Here is a 22,215-nt window from a genome sequence, read left to right on the forward strand (position 1 = left end):
TTTTTTGTAGTAGTCTGAGGAGGATAGGTTTTAGTTCTTCCTTGAATGTTTGGTAAAACTCCCTTGTGAAGCCGTCCAGTCCTGGGCTTTTGTTTGCTGGAAGCTTTTTGATGACTGCTTCAATTTCTTCCATAGTTATTGGCCTATTGAGATTTTTAGATTCTTCCTGATTGAGTTTTGGAATGTTGTATTTTGCTAGGAATATGTCCATTTCCTCCAGGTTATCTAGTTTGTTGGAGTAAAGTTGTCCATAGTATTTTTTAACAATCATTTGCATTTCTGTGGGGTCTGTTGTTATTTCACCTCTATCATTTCTGATTTTGTTTATTTGGGTCCTCTCTCTTTGCTTCTTTGTGAGCCTGGCTAGAGGTTCATCAATCTTACTTATCCTTTCAAAGAACCAGCTCTTGGTTTCATTGATCTTATGTATTGTTTTTTTGGTCTCTATGCCATTTATGTCTGCTCTAATCTTTATTATCTTCTTCCTTCTGCTCACTCTGGGCTTTTCTTGTTGCTCTCTTTTTAGTTCTTTGAGATGTAGAATTAGATGATTTACTACCATTTTTTCTTGTTTTTTGAGATAGGCTTGTAGAGCTATAAACTTCCCTCTCAGGACTGCTTTCATTGTGTCCCATAGGTTCTGGATTGTTGTGTTTTCATTGTCATTAGTTTCCAGGATGTTTTTAATTTCTTCTTGATATCCTTGGTAACCCAATCAATATTTAATAACATGCTATTCAGCTTCCAAGTGTTTGAGTATTTTGGGTTGTAAAGTTTATTTCTAATATTATGCCCTTGTGGTCTGAGAAGATGCTTGGTATGATTTCAATCTTCTTGAATTTGGGGAGCCTTTGTTTGTGACCCAGTATGTGGTCTATTTTTGAAAATGTCCCATGAGCACTTGAGAAGATCATATATTCCGTGGCTTTGGGATGAAATGTTCTGAAGATGTCAATTAAGTCCATCTGATCTAGTGAGTCATTTAGGATTGCTGTTTCTTTGCCGATTTTTTGTCTAGAGGATTACTCCTATGATGTCAGTGGTGTATTAAAGTCCCCTACTATGATTGTATTGTTGTCGATCTCTCCCTTGATATCTTCCAGGAGTTTTTTATGTATTTGGGTGCTCCTGCATTAGGTGCATATATGTTTATCAGGGTTATATCCTCTTGTTGTATTGATCCCTTTAGTATTATGAAGTGGCCTTCCTTATCTTTTGTTATGACCTTCACTTTGAGGTCTATTTTGTCCGATATAAGTATTGCTACCCCAGAATTTTTTTTTTTCCTTTCCATTTGCCTGAAAGATATTTTTCCATCCCTTCACTTTCAGTCTGTGCGAGTCCCTTATTCTGAGGTGGGTCTCTTGTAGACAGCAAATATATGGGTCATGTTTTTTTTATCCATTCAGCCACTCGATGTCTTTTGTTTGGAGCATTTAGTCCATTTACATTTAAAGTTACTATTGAAAGGTACTTGTTTGTAGCCATTTCTATTTTTTGTGCCTGTTTTCTTTCTTAGCTTTTTATTTCTTCTTTTTACACCAGTCTCTTTAGCATTTCTTGCATTGCTGGATTGGTGGTGATAAACTCCCTTAGACTTTTTGGTCTGTGAGGCTTCTTATTTCCCCTTCAATTTTGAATGATAGCCTTGCTGGATAGAGTACTCTTGGATTCAGTTCTTTGCTTTGCATCACTTTGTAAATTTCCATCCATTCTTTTCTGGCTTGATGTTTTTCTGTTGATAAATCATTTGATAATCTAATGGGAGATCCCTTGTATGTAACTTTCTGTCTATCTCTTGCAGCCTTTACGATTCTCTCTTTGTCCTGAACATTTGCCATGGTAATTATGATGTGTCTTGGGTCTTTTTGGGTTCACCTTGTTTGGGACTCTCTGTGCTTGTGTGACTTTTTTCTTCCCCACCTCAGGGAAGTTTTCTGATATTATTTCTTCAAATAGGTTTTCTAACCCTTGTTCCTCTTTCTGTTGTTCTGTCACCCCTATTATTCCTATGTTGTTTCATTTCATGTTGTCCCATAGCTCCCTTAGGCTCTCCTCCTGTCTTTTAATTTTTTTCTCCAATTGCAGTTCAGTTTGGGTGTGTTTTGCTTCCCTGTATTCTAATTCGCTAATTCGGTCCTCCGCTTCCCCTAGTCTACTGTTGAAACTTTCAATGGTGTTTTTTATTTCAGCTATATCACTCTTCTTTTCTTCTTGGTTCTTACATAATTTTTTGATTTTTCATCCGTTTCTTTTTGATTCTTACATAAGTTGTTGATTTTTTCATCTGTTTCTTCTTGCTTCTTGCATAAGTTGTTGATTTTTTCCTCCATCCGGTTTATGCATTCTAAGGACCCTTAATCTGAATTCTTTTTCTGTCATGCTGAATGCCTCTGTTTCACTTAGCTGCTTTTCTGGTGAGTCCTCCCTTTCTTTCCTTTGGGGGTTTCTTTGTCTACCCATATTTGATCTCACCTACATATCTAGATGTTGAGTCATTCAGGAACTGCTCCTTGGGTGGCAGTGGCTTCTTGGGCTGTGGTTGCTCCTCGGGCAGTTGTGGTAGCAGCTGCTCCTCAGTTGGAAGCAGCTCCTCTGGTGGGTGCTGTTCACAGCTGTCATGGCTCTTCTGGCTGGTGGGGGGAGGTTTCACACACAGCTGCTGTTCCTCAGACAGAGGGTGTGCTGATCACGAGGCTGCTGTTTCTTGGATGGGGGCTGGCTGCACGCTGCTGTTGTTCCTCTGGTGTGGTGGGCTGCTTGTGGGGCTACTGCTCCTAGGACTTGGACAGGTTGATTGCAAGGCTGTTGCTCCTAGGACGGGGGTGGGCTGCTTGTGAGGCTGCTGCTCTTTGGACGGGAGTGAGCTGCACACATGGCTGCTCCTCCTCAGACAGGGACGTGCCACTCACCTGGCTGCTGCTTGTTGGACAGGTGCAGGCTGTTGTGGCTCTGCTCCTCAGACCAGTGCGTGCTGCGCAGGGCTGCCACTCCTTGGACATGGGAGGCTTGCTCATGCAGCTGCTGCTCCTTGGACCAGGGTGGGCTGCTTCTGCTCCTCGAATGGGGCCGGGCCGCTCGCAGAACTGCTGCTCCTTGGTTCGGCAGGCTGCTTGTGCGGCTGCTGCTCCTTGGACAAGGGCAAGATGCTTGTGCAGCTGCTGCTCCTCGGACTAGTGCAGGGTGTGTGCAGCTGCTGCTCCTGAGATGGGGGCAGGCTGCGCAGGGCTGCCACTCCTCAGACGTAGGAAGACGGCTCATGCGGCTGCTGCTCCTCGGACAGGTTGGACTGCTCGGGTGGTTGCTCCTCCTTGGACGGGGAAGCGGGACGCTCACACATATGCTGCTCCTTGGACAGGGGCAGGCCACATGAGGCTGCTGGTCTTAGGCTCGAGGCAGGCTGCTCACGGGCTGATGCTCCCTGGACAAGAGCAGGCCACTCACATGTCTGCTGCTCACGTCGTTGAAAAAATAATGTGAAAAGAAGTAGGAAATAAAGGAACAAACAAACAAAAGGAGAACAAAGAAAAAACAACAAAAAAAGCTAACGAAATAATAATAAAAAATAAAAATGAAAAATTGAAATGTCATTCCTTTGGCTGGCTTAAGATCCCACTTTTCTGGAATGTCTGTGATTTTTGCTGTTGTTGTCGTTGCTGGGACTGAAAGCACCTCTATAGGCCAGACCCTGTTAACTCCCAGGGAGTAATCAGATTATTTTAATCCTTCATCTCATTCAGGGTGGAATCTGGGTGTGGCTGTATTCCTTGCCTGGGAGCTGGAGGGAGGGGTGGGGTTATAACTTTAGGAGAAAATGGCTGCCCAGGTCCTGGGCTCAGGGGTGACTCAGCACTCAATTTGCTGCCACTTCTCCTGGCCCCCCTTCTCTCCCAGCCTCTCCCCAGATTCCACTCGTCCACACATTCTCCCGCTCTTCTGCACAGGTGAGTGTCTGTATCCAAAATGTCCTATGAACAGGGTTCAGTGAAAACAAACAAACAAACAAACAAACAAATGCCGGCCACAGAAACGGGGAAGGCTGAGTCTCTGTAAGCTCTTCTCTTACCGGCACTGCATGGTCTGGTCAGCGCTTCAGGCTGCCCCTTTTAGGCTCAGTCCTCCGTAATTAGGGAACCCAGATCTCAAGTTCCCCTGCACCAACAGTCCCGTGGATCTCTTTTCCATAGTCAGGGGTTGTGCTTGTCCCAAGAGACACGGCTGTGTGCTACGCGGTCTCCCTCTGACCCTCTGGGCTCAGAGGTCTGGCAAACTTTCCTGCCCAGATCCCTTGTTTTTACCTTTCCAGGGGAACTCTGCCCTTCCTGGCTGCAAACTGTCTCACCAGCTGAGTATACTTCGCCAATTCGGAGTGGGTGCTATTAGTTTCAGCTGCTCACTCCATTTGCTCTGGGACAAGCCCTGGGATATGTCTGCCTATTCCGCTGCCATCTTCCTGAAACAGCGTGTTCTTGGCGTTGTCTCTGGAGATAGTGTAGCGGCCCCTCATGGAATCTGCATAGTATTTCTGACTTCCATCACTCCATATAACTGCCACCTACTCCAGCCCCTTCCCTGGAGCCTCTTGGACCCAGTGCATCCAGTGATTATTGAAGGTGAATCCAGAGGCTGAACAAGAAAGTCTCAGAGACCCCCCAGGCTTCACCAAGACTCCCCACCTCCCAGACTCGGCCAGCTGCACCTCAAACTGGACACCTTCAAACACAAAGATGTCCTGGTCAGGAAACTCTCACACATCCACGTTTCTCTCACTCATGTCTACTCACATAATAAGTGTCTCTTATTCTCCATATATTATCTCTCAAAAGAGCCACAAGGAAAACCCAGCTGATCCCAAACCCCATGGTGAGTTGTCTGTTTTCAGTCCTGATCAGGGAATCAAAATACCTGGGAATCCGAAGGCTGGGCTGCTGTCCCAGAGCTGCAGGGTCGGGTCTGGGCTGGATTTTATGAGGACAGGGAGCTCTATTTGCATGTCCTCTTACTATGTAGGGAGCTCTAGGGTTGGACGTTGATATAAAGGACGTGGCCTCAGAGTGTGACATGTCCAAGGGTGCATATCTGTTAAAATAAGTCCCCACATTCAAGTCTTTGCCTTTTGCATTGGATCCAGTTGCTTTAAGATACCTGTGCAAAGATACCAGAGAGATAATTGTCATAAAATGAACAAGTGAAGGATTGAAAATGAGAGATGCCTTTGACAGAAACCAGTAATGACAATCAAGAGAAATTAATTATCAAATCTGAGATGAATTAAAAGTACAAGAGCTTCATGTTCATGAGATGGAAGTTCCATCTGACACTATTTCTTCTCCAAAGTGATCAGAGGATAACCTAAGAACAGAATGTGAATGTAGAGCCAGTGGACCAATTGCTGAGGGAGAGTAGAGCATCTCTGTGTGTCCCTAGGAACCAGCAGCATGAACTATAGAAACAAAGACAGAGCTCCCGGGTTCTATTCCTTCAGGGTACTTTGGTGCTGGATGTGTAGCAGCTGTACTGCCTCCTTTGTAGGGTTTATTCTCTAGACTCTGTTATAGATCCAGTTTCATACATTGGGATATAGAAGAATCTGTCATGACAAGTTGTGTTTAGATGAAGATATCATTAATGATTCAGGAATATTTAAGTTTAGGTTATGAAAATATTGTTATTGGAAAGCTGATGTATGCATATGACCCTTGGGACTGCTGGCCTATGACCCAACGTGATGGGGGTCACATAATTAGGGGTCACATTTGAGGGAAAGCTACCTGGGAACATGAAAGGGGGATTAACCAAGACTGAGGACACACATGTCCAAGGTTCTTGTTTCATTAGGTAGTGATCTCCTAGTTGTGTATCCAGTTCAAGTTTTCTTTCCTCATTTTCTTCTGAAACATCCCCACATATTTCCTACAGTCTTGAAGGCACTCTGTTGAGAGGGTGAAGGAGCACAAGCCATTTGTGCTTTGGTTTTGTAAATTACATCTTTCCTGAATTCTAGTTTTATTAGCTTCTCATCTGGTTTTTAGGGTTTTATATGTACAAGATCATGTCATGTCTTGCATACAGATAAGGAGAAATATTTTAACTTGTTTCTCTCTGATATAGACATTTTAAATTTCTTTTTCTTGACTAGTTATTCTAACAAGGACTACTAGTTTTGATAAATAGAAGTAGTCAGAGGGGAGCCCTTGTCTTGGTCCTGAAGTAAGAAGAGAAGCTTTGAAATTTTCCCTGTGTAGCATGATGTCACTTATTGGCTTCTCAAATGTGGCCTTTATTATATTGAGGCCCATCTCTTCTACACCTAATCTGTTAATAATTTTAATTCTGAAGTGTTGTTCAATTTTAAAGACTTTATTCCATATCTATTTATATGATGGTATAATTTATCCTTCATTCTTTTGATGAGGTTTATCACAGTTACTGGCTTGCATATGTTGAACCATCCTTGCATGCTAGGACAGTATCAACTTGATTGTGGCAAATGATCCTTTCAGTTTGCTGTTAAGATTCCTAGTATATTGTTGAGGGTTTTCGCATGTATGTTCATCAGGGATATTTACCTGTTTTTTGTATGTTTTTATTTGACTTTGATATGAGTGTAATGGTCACCTCAATAAATTTGTTTGGAAGTGTTGCCTCTTTTTTTGTTTTGTTTTGTTTTTTTCAATTCTCACCCAAGGATTTTTTTCCATGATTTTTAGAGAGAGTGGAAGAGAGAGGATAAGACAGAGAGAAATACTGATGTGAGAGAGACACATCGATTGGTTGCCTCCTGCTCGAACTCTGACCATGGCCTTGCCCAGGGAGGAGCCTGCAAACTAGATAGGTGCCCTTAACCAGAATCAAACCTGGGACACTTCGGTCCACAGGCCAATGCTCTATCCACTGAGCCAAACCAGCTAGGGCTAAAAGTGTTGCCTCTTTCTTTAGTACTTGAAAGAGTTCAAGAAAAGATGATTAAAAAGTTAACAATTCTTATTTAAAATTCCAGTGGAATTCACTCTTGAATCCATTTGGTCCTTGGCTTTTCTTTGTTGGAAGGTTTTCACTATTACGTCAATTATTTTTTTAAATTTGTAGCAATCTAGCAAAGTTGGGATAAAATTCCTAATTTGAGCACCTACAAAGTGGACTGAGAAATACAACTGTTGATCTTCACAGGGTGTGTGCAGTGTTCAAATAATAGTTGCTTCCAGATCACATATTTATTTCATACTAGAGGCCCAATGCACAAAATTCATGCATGGGAGGGTGGGGAGGTACCTCAGCCTGGCCTTCACCCTTTCGTAATCCAGGACCCCTTGGGGGACGGATATCCCTCTCACAATCCAGGACCTCTGGCTCTTAACTGCTCACCTGCCTGCCTGCCTGATCGCCCCTAACCACTCGCCTGCCTGCCTGATCAGCCTTAACCACTCACTTGCCTGCCTGATAACCCCTAACCACTCTGCCTGCCTGATTGTCCCTAACTGATCGCCTACCTGCCTGATCACCCCTAACCATTCTCTGCCTGCCTGATCACTCCTAACTACTCTGCCTGCCTGCATGATTGCCTCTAACTGCTCACCTGCCTGCTTAATCGCCCCTAACCACCTCTGCCTCTGCCCTTGCCACCATGGCTTTGTCAGGAAGGATGTCCAGAACAACATCCAGAAGGTCACTCGGCTGTTCAGTCTAATTAGCATATTACACTTTTATTATTATAGATGGCATCCAAGAGAATGAAATTTAACCACATTTTCTGACATAGAATTCATAACATACAGCGTGTAATTACATGAATAGTTTTGTATCACTGCTCAAGTGTGAATGCATGTGTTTTACAAAAACAAGTGTGCAACTCGATGTAGGTGTGACTGTGAGTGTGATTTTGTGTGTCTATGTGACTGTGTTTCCTGGGCAAGTAGTAAGAGGACAGTATGGATGCAGGGGGTCCTATGGACAGCTACCCAGCTTCCAATATGTTCCTGATGCACATTTCACCCACAGTGAAGCTAGAAAACCTTGGATCGAGGAGGAAAGGTGGAAGGAGGAGTTTGATGATGCATATTCCAACCCTTAGGGTCACCTGTCTCCACTGGGGAGGAGTCTGAAACCTAGATACATGGGGTTAGCACTGCTTCCTGCAGGACATCAGGGGACCCTCGAGTGGATGGATGTGGGGACTCCCTGTGTTTGGTGCATTAAGCTGACAGCTCTTTCGGGGATCAATGTGGACCCAGAGAGGATGTGTGAGGTCCACCAGCCCTGAGTGTGGTCAGGTTTCACAGCACAGGGAAGGCCCTGTGATCTCCCTGGAACCAGGAGAGGGAGGGCACGCAGAAAATCAGACACTGAGAATATTGTGACCCCAGAAGCATGGATGCAGAGCTGTGCACACAGCCCATTCCCAGTAACCCACCTGCGGAGTTCACACTCATCAGCAAAGCGTTGAAAAGACACGGAAAAAATCCCTTAGACTTTGTGAATGAGACTTCATGAAGGAGAGTCCCTATCACTCTCAACATGTCACCTGCAAACAGACAATGTCCCTTCTTCATTGTCTGCAGTGAGAATATGAGAAGGAAGACTCCTCCCAGAACACAGCTGAGAGCTTGAGAGGAAATCCCTGTGCCCAACAGGAAAGCCCTTTCATCCTTCCTCCCTTTGCCCCTGCTCCTGGGGCTGCTCTCTCTGCTGTGGGTCCTGAGTGCCTCCTGGTGTCCTGAGTGGCCCCTGCAGCCCAGCCCTGCTGCCTCCCTCAGGGAGGTTTGTGTCTGGGCTCACCCTGACTTCCCCTCACTGTATCTCACACAGTAGTACTTGGCTGTGTCCTCAGCTACCAGGCTGTTCAGTGTTAAGTAAACTTGGCTATGGGATGTGTCTTCGGTGATGTTGACTCAGGATTTCAGTGTTGGGTTATAGATTTTACTTACATCAACCCATATAACCCCTATCCACTTCATCCCCTTTCCTGGAGCCTGGCGGTTCCAGTGCACACCATAGCTTGATAGAGAGAATCAAGAGACAGTGCAGGTGAGGGAGAGCGTTTCTGAGGGCTTCACCAGTCCTGGGCCCGACTCCTGCAGCTGCACCTGGGACAGGACACCTGGGGACAAGGAGCATCAACCCTGTCAGTCACATGCAGTCACACCCATCCCATGATCCCTGTATGACCTCTTGAGTCTGGAGCGCTCCCTGGTGTCCTAGAACCCTCTGGTGTCTGTAGCCTCTCCCTCAGGGATGTTTGTATCTAGGCTCACACTGATATCCCCTCACTGTGTCTCATACAATAATACACAGCCGTGTCCTCAGCTCTCAGGCTGTTGAGTGTAAATAAACTTGGTCCTTGGAGGTGTCATGGGTGATGCTGAGTTGGGATTACAGTGTTGGGTTATAGGCTGTACTTCCATCCGCCCATATATCCCCGACCCACTCCAACCCCTTTCTCTGAGGCAGGTGGATCCAGTGCACAGTATAGCTCATTAAAGAGAATCCAGAGACAGTGCAGGTGAGGGAGAGGGCCTGTGAGGGCTTCACCAGTCCTGGGCCCAACTCCTGCAGCTGAACCTGGGACAGGACACCTGGGGACAAGGAGCATCAGTCCTGTCAGTCATGTGCAGTCACCCCTATCCCCTGACCCCTGTCTGACCCCTGAGACCCTCACCTTGGGGGTCTGTCACAAGGAACAGGAGAAGACCCAGCAGTCTCATCTTCTAGACCACAGCTCTGCCTTCCCAGAGACCTCAGCCATGTGTGAGGGGAGAGCTGTGAGCCTGCACAGCCCAGGAGAGGATTTACCCTGGAGCATGAAGAGAAATTTGCATGTGGGGCAGCATTTCCCTTATAAGTAGAGGGACTGAGGTAGGTATTCTTTGGTCATTTTGGGTCCCATGTTGGGGCATCTCTTTCCTTGACTTCACTCACCAGGTAAGTCATGGATGGGGTCCACCTGGGTTATGAGACTCATTGGAATTAGGTCAAAGACAACCTTTCCTGAGCAGAAGAAGAAATGTTGGACTAGATGAGTAGGTAACATTGGTAAATTCCCATTCATCTTTCAAACAAATTTCATAGGGATTACCATTTGTTTAGCTTCTGAAATCCAACACTTACATATATCTACACTTACAAATGTTTATCATTGTCATTTTATATGCTAATTATGTTCACCTTGTTGTAAACCATTTGAAAAGCACACCTATTTTTTTTCTTTCACAATGTCTTCATTTATGAGGTTACTTTGATATGAGTAACTGCTTCCCAAACACAAGACGAAGGGATTCCCTTGATTATTGATGTTGGAACTTTTTTATGCTTTATAACACACTGTGCAAAATCTTCCCTTATGCAAGCCCATGGCTTATTGCAAAGACTCCAAACTAATAGCATCTAAAATAATCATGTTTTAACTTGAAGAAGAGATCAGAAATTAAAACAGCGATTATGCATGTGTACCATTGAGAATCTTTCATATCTTGAAATGATATGGCACTCTGTTAAGTGACCTGATTTCTCAGTCTGTTGTTATCAGTGATGTTGGGGTTCAGAGTGAGGGGAATTAGAGAATTCCTAGCATAGTTTTTCTCACTGGAAAGAGAACTTCAACCCTGTCAGGAATCCCTCACTCCCTGCCTCCCTCTGCCCTGTGCTGGGGTGCTTACTGTTCTCAGAGGGTGCTGGGATCTCCCCCATAACATACAACATCCTTAATGTGTAAAGCAAACAGTCTCCCATCAGGCACTTGATGTGGAGAGATAGTTTCTCCCTAAGGCTGCCATTTAATTTTCTTGATGGAATATTTGGTGGGACAAATGATTTTACTTTTATTAAAGTTCAATTCATCACTATTTTTTAGTGGAATTTGTTTTGGGTGATTTTACAAAGAACTACCCAGAAAATGCTGCGCCTCAACTGTCCATGTGATTAGCTACAGCAGCCACAGGGACTGGAACAGGTTTTGGTACCAAAGGTGCTACTGGGAAACTACCCATAAATCTGGATGTGACTGGAACTGGGTGAGGGGAGGAAGCTTGTTTTGAGTCACATGACAGAGATATGACTGATATTCATGGACAGAACATTAATGGACATGTGGGTTTAAAGTATCCTCCAGTGAAGGCCCACAAGGAAGGGCAGGGCATGACAGAGACAGTTTATATCATTGTAGAAAATGCCTGAATAATTAGGAACAGGAGTTTGTGAGAAGTAGAAACATTAAGCATTCTGAAGGTAGGGATCAAGAGAAATAAGAAGCGTGTCACAGAAGCAAAGTGATGGGAAAAGGGTCCCTGTTTCCTACATTCACATTCTTAGTGTCTCTCTTCTAGAAGGTAACACCTTCCTAGGTGTAGGGGATCTGCACATGGACACCTTTGGGGTCATTACTGATCTGGTCTCACCGTGGATCATCCAAGCTGCATGATTAATTGGGGTCCCATTTGTGAAATCTGTCAACACTTAGAATGAAGGGTGAACACCCCTCACTGGAGAAGTCATGGTGATGGTGTGTGTATATGAGGAGCCATCATTCCATTAAGCCAGGCCTCCTGTCTCAGTCCATCATCCTCATTGTAATCATCATCATCGTCGTCATCATCATCATCATCATCATCATTGTCATTATCATCACAATTTGCTTACATATAATCATGCTTCTCATTTTCTATAGACATAGTGGTTGTCCATATACAATTCCTTTTCATCAGAAAAGAAAGCAGGCATCTACTCTACAAAACCATTGGAGATTGAATCCCTCCATGCCCAAATATATGTTGATACCAGGCCTTAATGAAAATCAATGACCTTTGATAAAGTACATATTCCACCAAGATACGAGATCATCTACATATTGTAGGTGGGTGCTAGGGGATAGATTTAGCTGTTGCAAATCAGAGGCTAGTTTCAAAGAGGTGGGGACTGTCTCAACAACCCTGGGGGAGAACTGTCCAGGTTAGTTGTCTAGTTATCCGAGTCATGGAATCAGTCCAGGTGAATGCAAACAGTTCCTCTGAGTTAGGACTAAGAAGGATGGTGAAGAAAGTGTCCTTCTGATCTAACAACATGCAGTGGATGGTGTTGGATGGTATTTGAGAGAATATAGAATAAGGGTTGGTACTCACGGGGTCATGGGCAGGGTGGCTTCATTGATTGCCCTAATGTCCTGAACTAAGGTATAAGAGCTTTTAGGTTTCTTTACAGCGAGTGTGGGAGTGCTGGCTGGAGAGGCTGCCTCCCTGAACAGGTTGGAAGAGAGAAGTCTGTCAATAATAGGTTTGAGGCCAAGCAGAGCCTGAAGTGTTAGTGGGCATTGAGCTCTTTGGGGAAATTGCTCTGGAGTTTTGAGTGTTACCTGTACGGTGGGATGATGAGAGGCTATAGAAGGATGAGAGGTATTCCAAACACGGGGATTTACTTGGGTCAGCCATGGTAGGAGGGAAGAGGTGGAATGGTCGGAGAGTACATCCCCTATAGCAAGGAGCAGGATTTTTTGGGACTATGTGGGAGTGCTTTTTGGGCCCCGGGATGCGAAGGGATGTACCTATTTTAGTTAAAATGTCCCATCCAAGCAAGGGCGCGGGACAGCTGGACAAAACTAGGAAGGTGTGTGTGAAAGTCTGCCTGGATATCAGGGGAGGGGTGGGGTACTAAGCGGGTGAGTACACTTACCTTCTATGCCTACAACAGAGATAGGGGGATGGATGAAGAGCCCCGAGTATTCATGCAGGACTGAGTATGTCACCGCTGTATCTAAGGTTAAAGAGATGGGCTTACCTGTCACCTTTAAGATTACCCTGGGTTCTGCAGAAGTGATGGTTAGAGCTAGGGCTGTGTGGGAACCCAGTCCGGTCAGCTACTAATATACACCACTAGGTACAGGAGCCCTGAGACTGAGAATCCATCTGGGAGGGGAAGTTGCTTGTGCCTCTGTGGGAGGTGCTTGGGCCTGTGTAATCCCATCTTTTAGTTAGACACCCCACTGGACAGAAGGGTGAAGGGTTGGAGGAGGTCTCTGCTGACGCAGGAACTGGCCCAATGACCCTCCTAGCCACAGGGGAAGCAGGGCCATGTGGGGTTCCTGCCATAGTGGAGCCCTTCACTCTCTGACCTCGACCCTGTTTGGGTGCTCTTAGTGAGGAGGCAGCAGCATATAGTGGGCATCATCTCTTTCCAGTCTTTCCTTCTCATAGGCCGCCTCCCTTTCCCCTCTCTCACTTTTCTTTTGCTTTCTGCCTGTTCCTTTTCTTCCTGTCTGTTTTTTAAAAAACTTTAAAAGCAATCTGTATAAGTTATTGCTGGGGTGACTGAGGGCCTTGTTCTAATTTTTGTAGTATTTTGAGAATATCTGGTGCTGATTGGCTGATGAGATGGGTATGGAGCAAGAGGGCTCCCTCCTGGGATGCAGGTCTATATTGGTATATTTTACTAAAGGCCTCCGTGAGGTGGTTTAGAAAGGCAGCAGGATTTTCATCTGGATTTTGGGTGATTTCTGAGACTGTCATAGTTGAGGGCTTTAAATCCTGCCTTTCACATTCCTTCTAAAAGACAAGCGAGGTCATGGGCCATGGTCTTCATATCTGAGGAAAGCTCCTGATTGGCTTTTGGAATTGCATTTGTGCCTTGCATTCCCCTAAATTCATCTGGATTTTCAGTGAATAATTTGTTGGTGTGAGCTGTAGCAGCTGACCAGATGCAATCCTTTTCCTCCGAGTGGTTGTGGAAGTGAGAATGACATAGACATCTTGATAAGTCACACCATATGCTTGAGTTAAATATTTAAATTATTTTGTGAATTTGGTGGGATCATCCAAGAAGTAGCCCAATCTCTTTTCTATTTGTATGAGATCCAATCAGGAAAATGGGACATGGACCCTCATGATGCCCTGTTGTCCTTTATCCATTTTGAGTTTATTTTTGTGTATGGTGTAAGTTGGTGATCTAGTTTCATTTTTTTGCATGTATCAAATTTCTCAGCACCATTTATTGAAGAGACTGTCCTGACTCCATTGTATGCTCTTGTCTCCTTTGTCAAATATTAATTGAGCATAATGGCTTGCATCAATTTCTGGGTTCTCTGTTTTGTTCCATTGGTCTATATGTCTGTCCTCGTGCCTGTAACAAGCAGATTTGAGAATCGTGGCTTGGTAATATAGCTTTATATATGGCATTGTGATCCCTCTAATTTTGTTCTTCTTTCTCAGGATTGCTGCAGTTTTTCATTGTTTTTTATTCCAGATGAATTTTTGGAGAGTTTTTTTTTATATCTTTGAAATATGCTGTTGGTATTTTAATGGGGGTTGCATCGAATCTGTAGATTGATTTGGGTAGTATGGGCATTTTAATTATGTTGATTCTACCAATCCATGAACATAGTATGTTCTTCCATTTGTTTATGTCTTCCTCTGTCTTTTTTTTTCAATGTCCTGAAGTTTTTCTGAGTACAGGTCTCTTACCTCCTTAGTTAAGTTTATTCCTAGGTATCCTAATTATTTTGTTGCAATGGTAAATGGAACTTTTTTTCATTTCTTTTTCTGTGAGTTCAGTATCTATACTAGTAAAGTCTAGGTGGCCCTCGTGCCCTCACATCATCATAAGATGGTCACCCCATGTCATCACAAGATGGCTGCCACAAGATAGCTGGCAGGGGGGGGAGTTGGGGGCAACTGGGCTGGAAGGGGATGGCAGTTGGGGGGTTATTGGTCCATCAGGGGAGCAGTTACACATCAATCAGGCCAGCAGGGGAGAGGTTAGGGGCAACCAGGCAGGCAGGCAAGTGAGTGGTTAAGAGCCAGCAGCCCCAGATTGTGAGATGGATGTCAGACTGTTGATTTAGGGCCTGTGGGATCCGGCCTAAACCAGCCATCGGACATCCCTTGAGGGGTTCTAGATTGGAGAGGGTGCATGCTGGGCTGAGGGACAACCCCCCCACACCCATGTGCAAAAATTTTGTGCACCAGGACTCTAGTTGGTGTATAAAAAGCCATAGATTTCTGGGTGTTAATTTTGTATCCTGCTACATTGCCAAATTCATTTATCCAGTCTAGTAGTTTTTTGATGAAGTTTTTGGGGTTTTCTATTTACAGTATCATGTCATCTGTAAATATGGATGTGTCATGTATGTTTTAAATGAACACAAGACAATATGTTCATGTAAGAAATGTCCAAATACATACAGAATGTTTTATAATATTTTACTTGAGCCCAGTGGATGACAACTGTTTGAGAAAAGACATCAAATGCTGTGAAGAATAACAGTTTGCAGATGCATTTGTGCATTTGAAGTTAATGAGGAAAGGTGAGGAATGTGACATGGAGGTGGGAGACAGCAAGGCAGGGACTGGATAACAGGACAGTTACCAGGAGGTGCTCTCCTGAGGGTGGTCATGCTTACCTCAAAGGTGGATTAATGCAGATGCACAGGAGCAATGGATGGCATTGCTTGAGATAAAGATAAGCCCTTTAGTAAAGAAGTTATAGGCCTGTGGCCTGCCTACCAACCAGGACTGCCCAGGTAGGAATTTGTGATTAGAGCTTCTTGTGAGGTTCCTTTCAGTCATTCAATTTGGTCACATTTACTACAGATCCCCCTTTTGTTCACAAATACAATTCCTAAAACTAGACATAGGAAAAGACTTTCTGTGAGCTCTGTTGCTCAGCCTTGGAGCAAAACAAATTTAAGACAGAGCAGGAAATTGTGTCTTTGCTCAACTCTCCACCCCCTCCTGGTCTGGGGTCTGTGCTGGTCCTGTGAACCCACTGGTGTCCTGGATGCCCCCTGTAGCCAATCCCTGTCCCTCCCCAGGGAGGTTTGTGTTGGGTTCACAGTGACTTCCCCTCACTGTGTGTCTTGCATAGTAATACATGGCGTGTCCTTGGCTCTCAGGCTGTTCATTTGCAATTACAGCATGTTCTTGGCATTGTCTCTGGAGATGGTGAATCAGCCTTTCATAGAGTTGGCTTAGTATATGGTACTACCACCAAAACCACTAATGAATGAGACCCACTCTAGACTCTTCACTGGAGGCTGGTGGACCCAGTGCATCCCATTGTTACTGAAGATGAATCCAGAGGCTGCACAGGAGAATCTCAGAGATCCCCAAGCTGCACCAAGCCTCCCAGATTCCACCAGCTTCACCTCATACTGGACACTTTCAAACACTGAGAAGTCTTTGTCAGGAAACTATCACACGTCCACTGTTTCTTTCACAGATATCCACTCACATATTCAGTGTGTCTTGTTCTCCAAAAATTACCTCTTAAAAGAGTCACAAGGAAAACCCAGATGAGCCCAAACCCCATGGTGAGTGGTCTGTGTTGAGTCCTGATCAGAGAATGGGAACACCTGGGAATCCTGGGGCTGGGCTCCTGTCCCAGAGCTGCAGGGGTCAGCACTGTGCTCCTTTTAAGTCCAAATGGGGCCCTATTTTCATGTCCGCCTACTATATAGGGAGCTCTGGGGTTGGATGCTGATACAAAGGACACTTTCCCAGAGTGTGACATGTCCAAGGGCATGTTTATGGTTAAACTAGAGGTCAGGTGCATGAATTCATACACGGGTGGGGACCAGGGGGCTCACCCTGATGGGGTCCCATCAGACGGGGCCAGCCATGGGGTCTATTGCTGGAAGCTACAGCTTCCCCCCAGCTGGATCTAATTATACTTTAAGGATGGCCAAAAGAAAACCCACAACAGAACTGTCTTGCATTTCACGTGCCATGAGATGAAGTTGTTTATGTGTTGTTTGCAAATGTATATCAAGATGGATGATGGCCCTTTAATGATTTTTGCATTCTTATTGGGCTTCTGCCCTCAGTTTCCCAATATGATCTTCATGTCTGTTTGTTTAAAAGTTTTTTCTGTTTTTATGCATACCCTTCACTGTTACTCCTGGTAACCTGCGGGTCCTCTTCGCCGCCACTTTTAAAGAGAGGTTGAAATCTCACCTAATCTGCAAGGTGCAGCAATTTCACAAAATCCCCACCCAAACTCTCTACATTGCTCAGCAAAGGGTCGCTATCCTGTTAATGCTTAGGTCACCTTTTTGGCTAACTTGGAAGGTCTCCTGAGGCTGCGGGCCATGGATGGAGAAATCCACACCTTGGCTGCAGGGTTTGCAGAGCCCTCTGGAGACTCTGGTCGAGGACAGAAGGGACTGGTAATTATTTTCTTGTGCTTTCACTACATGTACACGCTCCAGGGAGTCAGGCAGTGATTTAGGGGGTTGGGGGCCAATCAGGGCCGGAGCCGGCCAGGGCGAGGGGATGAGGTCCTTCAGGTCATTCTGTTGTTTTGTCACTGGGCTTTTATTATATAGGATACTTCCCCACATCTGGGCCTGTGCATTTCCCTCTGAATCCAACTGCTCCAGGTCACCTGTACAAAAAAGAGAAGGACTGAAAATCTTGGATTCCTATGACAATCACCGGTAATGACAACCAAGAGAAATTAGCCTTCAAATCTGATAACCAAATGTTCAGGAGATTTATGTTCAGGAGATGGGAAGTTCCATCTGACACCATTTCCCCTAAAAAGTGAACAGAGGGTAAACTCAGGACATAGTGTGAGATTGGAGCCATGGACCAAGTACGCAGGGAGAGACTATCATCTGGGTGGGTCTCTAGGAGCCAGAAGCATGAACTATAGAGACACAGACAGAGCTCCAGGGTCTATTCCTTCAGGGGAGTTTGGTGCTAGATGTGTAGCAGCTGCAGTGCCTCCTTTTTGTTGTTTATTCTCTAGACTCTGTTGTAGATCCAGTTTCATACATTGGGATATAGAAGAATCTCCGTCATGACCAGGTGTGTTTATGGGAAGATGTGGGCAATGATTTAGGAATAATTAAGTTTAGGTCAGGATAATGTTACTGGAAACCTCAATGTCTGCAGGTGACCTTTGGGACTCCTGTCACCATGTTTGGGCTCAGCTTCAGGTTTTATGTCTGTGATCTGTCCTGCAGTGTCCACAAATGAATGGACCTGTGAGAGGGGTGATGGTGGATGAAGAGGGGCAGGTGGGTTTTTACAGGGTTTTCTCTGCTCTTGACACTTTGGGAGGAACTGGGGAGAGTCAGCAGGGCTCTGGCCAGGGAGCTCTGGGTCTTGGACAAATCTAGGTAGGATGTGGACAGTGGAAGGCAGCTTGGGAGTTTTCACTTCTATTGAATTTTTTGGGAATATTTTGAGAGGAATAAGGGTTCAGTCTCTTTTGAATGTCTGGTGAGATTCACCTGTGAAGTAATCTGGTCCAGGACTTTTGTTTGCTGGGAGGTTTTTCATTCCTGCTTCAATTTCATTCAGTTGATTTGGTCTATTTAGATCTTCTGACTCTTCCTCATTCAGTTTTGAAAGCATATATGTTTATAGGAATTTATCCATTTTTCCCAGGTTGTCCATTATATTGGTATACAGTTGTTCATTGTAGTTTATTACAATCCTTTGTTTTTCTCTGGTGTTAGTTGCTACTTCTCTTTTATTTTATTTATTTGTGTCATCTCTCTTTATTTCTTGATAAGACTATTTAAAAGTACATCAATCTAGTCTATCTTTTTAAATAACCAGCTCTTCTGTTCCAGTCCATTGGCTATATGACTGTTCTTTTGCCAGTACCAGGCTGCTTTGGTTATAATGGCTTTGTGGTATAGTTTGATATAAGGTATTGTGATCCCTCCTCCTTCATCCTTTTTTCTCAAGATCACTGCAGCTATTCAGGATCTTTAACATTTAATAATGTTAACTCTTCCAATCGATGAACATTGAATACACTTCGATTTGTTTGTGTCTTCCTCTATTTCTTTTTTCAGTGTCCTATAATTTTCCAAGTACAGGTCTTTTACCTCCTGGGTTAAATTTATTTCCAGGTATCTTATTTTTTTGTTACAATGGTAAATGGGATTGACTTTTTAGTTTCTCTTTCTGAGAGTTCATTATTGGTGTATAAAAATGCCATTGATTTCTGGATGTTGATTTTGTATTCTGCTACCTTGATGAACTCATTTATTAAGTCTAGTAGTTGCCTGCTGGAGTCTTTAGGGTTTTCTATGGACAATATCATGTCATCTGCAAATAATGACAGTTTTACTTCCTCCTTTCCAATTTGGATTCCTTTCCTATCTTCTTCTTGTCTGATCACTGTGGCTAGGACTTCCAGTACTATGTTGAATAAGTTTGGTGAAAGTGTACATCCTTGTCTTGTTCCTGTTCTTAAGAGAAACACTTTTAGTTTTTGAACAAATGTTTTTACTTTTATTAAAGATCAATTCATCTGAATTTTCTTTGATGCCATCTGTTTTGGGTGACACAACAGAGAACTCCCCAGAAAATGCTGAGCCTCCACTATCCATTTGGATTGGCCACAGCAGTTACAAGGACTGGAGTAGGTTCTGGTACCAGAGGAGAGCGCTGCTGGGAAACTACCCATAAATCTGGATGTGACTGTGGAACTGGGTGAGGGGTGGAATCTGGAGTTATGTTAAGTCACATGAAAGAAATATGCCTAATTTTCATGGACAGAGAGTTACTATACATAGGTTTGAAAGCCTCCTCCTGTGAAAGCCCCGAAGGAAGTACAGGGCATGATAGAAACATCATCGTAGGATGTACCTGAATAATGATTGAGATAGGGATTTGGTCTAATGAAATGATGACTCCTCACACAGACGCACCAACACCATGGCTCCTCCAGTGAGGGGTGTTAGAGTAAAAATCATTAAAGATCATGCAGACAGGGATCAAGAGAAATAAGGAACATGTCATTGCACACTGGTGGGAAAAGGATCCTTGTTTTCTACATGCATATCCTCACAGCGTCTCTGTTACAACTTTCCAGGTCCAGGGGATCTGCATTTGGACACCTTTGGGGTCATTATTGATCTGGTCTCAGTCTGAATCACCAAGCTGCATAATTCATTGGAGTGCCATTTATGAAATCCGTCAACACTTATAGGGAAGGGTGGATACCCCTCACTGGAGGAGCCATGGTGATGGTGCGTCTGTGTGAGGAGTCATCATTTCATTAGACCAAATCCCTATCTCATTTGGTAGTCATCATCTTTTATTATGTGTATGTGTGTGTGTGTGTGTGATTCTTTTTCCACAAAATATCTATTGTTTGAAATTTACATAAGTTCCTACTCTCCCCTATTGAGCATCATCTTCATCATCATCATCATCACCATCATCACCATTTGCTTACTTATAATCTTTCTTCTCATTTTCTATAGACATTGTGGTTTTCCAACACAACTTCTTATAGGAAAAGAAAGCAGGTGTCTTCTTTTTGGATGTCATTGTGAAATTGAAACACCAAAGAGCCAACTCTAAGTTGACAGAAGGCCTTCTAATAACTGGTGACCTTGGATGACATTGGACCATGATGTCTGTCCAATTCTATCGTCACCATCACCAGCTTCATCACCATCATCACCACCATCATCAGCAGCAGCATCCTCAATCATCCTCATTTGCTTACTTAGAATTATGGAATTCTTCCCATTTCCTGTAGACTTGGTTTTCAAACACACTTAATGACACTTTATCTCAAGTTTTGCACATTTTGTATAGTTGTTAAGTAAAAAGGTAGCCATACTCTATTTTATTTTTGTTTCACTGCTGACAACTGATGGCTTATTCTTGCCTCTTCTACATCTGCCACGTTGGAGGAAGCTGATGAGAAACCATGGTTTTGTCTTTAGATGTCCTTGGGAGATGCAAACCACTCAAGCCCCTGAAAGCAGAATCCCCTCCCCCCCCTTGACCTCACAAGATAAAAGCCCCAAGCCAATTGCCTTCCCTGGCTCCATGAAACCAGGTCTGTCTTATGAAGTGCCTTTCCTGTGCTTCCCAGAGATTTCAAGTATGTGCACAATAAACATTCCCTGTCCCTGGGGTCTGTGTTTGTCATCAGCCTGGTCATCTGTACCAAGCTGCTGTGGGAACCTCTGCCTCTGCCTGGTGTCACCTACTCTAAGTGCTATGAGCATGATGTCAAGTCAATGACCTTCACTACCTGGGTCCTTCTTTCACTTTGGGGTCACAAGACTCTGGTGTCCGCAGGCAGCACATATGTGTCCTGCTGCTGACTGACTGGTCCCTGAGCTGTGTGGAGCTGAGCTGCACTGTTGAGTCTGCAGAGACTTTTGGTTGGTTTAGCTGACTTGGGCAGATTTGATCATTATTTGGTACTTGGCATAAAAGTGTCTGAAAGAGACTCTCTGCCAGTTGTCCACGTGAGAAAGTTGTCTTTGTTTACAACAGACTTTCTAACTCAGAGATGTCAGAGGTTACTGCAGAGTCAGGAATCCAGAGGTTCCCTGAGGGAAACTATGACATGGAGAGGTTACCACATTGGAAACCAACCCAAACCTCCAATTTCACCAGCTGCTGGGATGGTCTTTGTGTTCAGGGACCCTGAGCGCCCCCTGGTGGTTACAGCTTCTTCTGCAGGGAGGTTTGTGTCAGGGCTCACACTGACTTCCCCTCACTGTGTTTTGCACAGTAATACATGGACGTGTCCTTGGCTGTCAAGCTCTTCATTTGCAGATACAGCGTATTCTTGGCGTTGTCTCTGGAGATGGTGAATCGGCCTTTTACAGAGTCTGCATAGTTTGTGGTACCAGCATCAGTACTAATTATACCCAACCACTCAAACCCTTTCCCTGGAGCCTGGCGGACCCAGCTCATCCAGTAGCTACTGAAGTTGAATCCAGAGGCTGCACAGGAGAGTCTCAGAGACCCTCCAGGCTGTACTAAACCTCCTCCAGACTCCACCAGGTGCACCTCACACTGGACACCTGTAAACACAAAGACATCCTGGTCAGGAAACTCTCACACATCCACTGTTTCTCTCATTCATGTTCACTCACATACACAGTGTCTCTTGTTCTCCACAAATTACCTCTTAAAAGAGCCACAAGGAAAATCCAGCTGAGCCCAAAGCCCATGGTGAGTGCTCTATTTTTGGTCCTGATCAGGGAGTGGGAACACCTGGGTATCCCGGGCTGGGCTCCTGTCCCAGAGCTGCATGGTCAGGGCTGGGCTGGTTTTTATGAGAAGAGAAGGCCCTATTTGCATGTCCTCCTGCTATATAGGGAGCTCTGGGTTGGACACTGATATAAAGGACATGGTCCCTGCGTGTAACATGTCCACTAGTGCTCATTCACTGGTGCATGCCTGTTAAGAATTACTCCCTACTTCTGGACCTGTGCCCTCTCCCAGTTTACCCAACTGCTGC

The 22,215-nt window shown here is 44.5% G+C and overlaps 1 gene segment (V, D, J or C); it reads right to left on the bottom strand.

Moving 5' to 3' along the window:
• Positions 1-3,238: 3,238 nt before the first annotated feature.
• On the bottom strand, positions 3,239-21,975 carry LOC106695057. The segment is given in 3 exon segments: positions 3,239-3,349; positions 21,477-21,775; positions 21,880-21,975. Coding segments are annotated over 3 exon segments (456 nt in total).
• Between the last annotated feature and the right edge of the window lie 240 nt (positions 21,976-22,215).

Source organism: Myotis lucifugus, unplaced genomic scaffold, assembly GCF_000147115.1.
Source record: "Myotis lucifugus unplaced genomic scaffold, Myoluc2.0 scaffold_801, whole genome shotgun sequence".
Lineage (NCBI taxonomy): Eukaryota > Metazoa > Chordata > Mammalia > Chiroptera > Vespertilionidae > Myotis > Myotis lucifugus.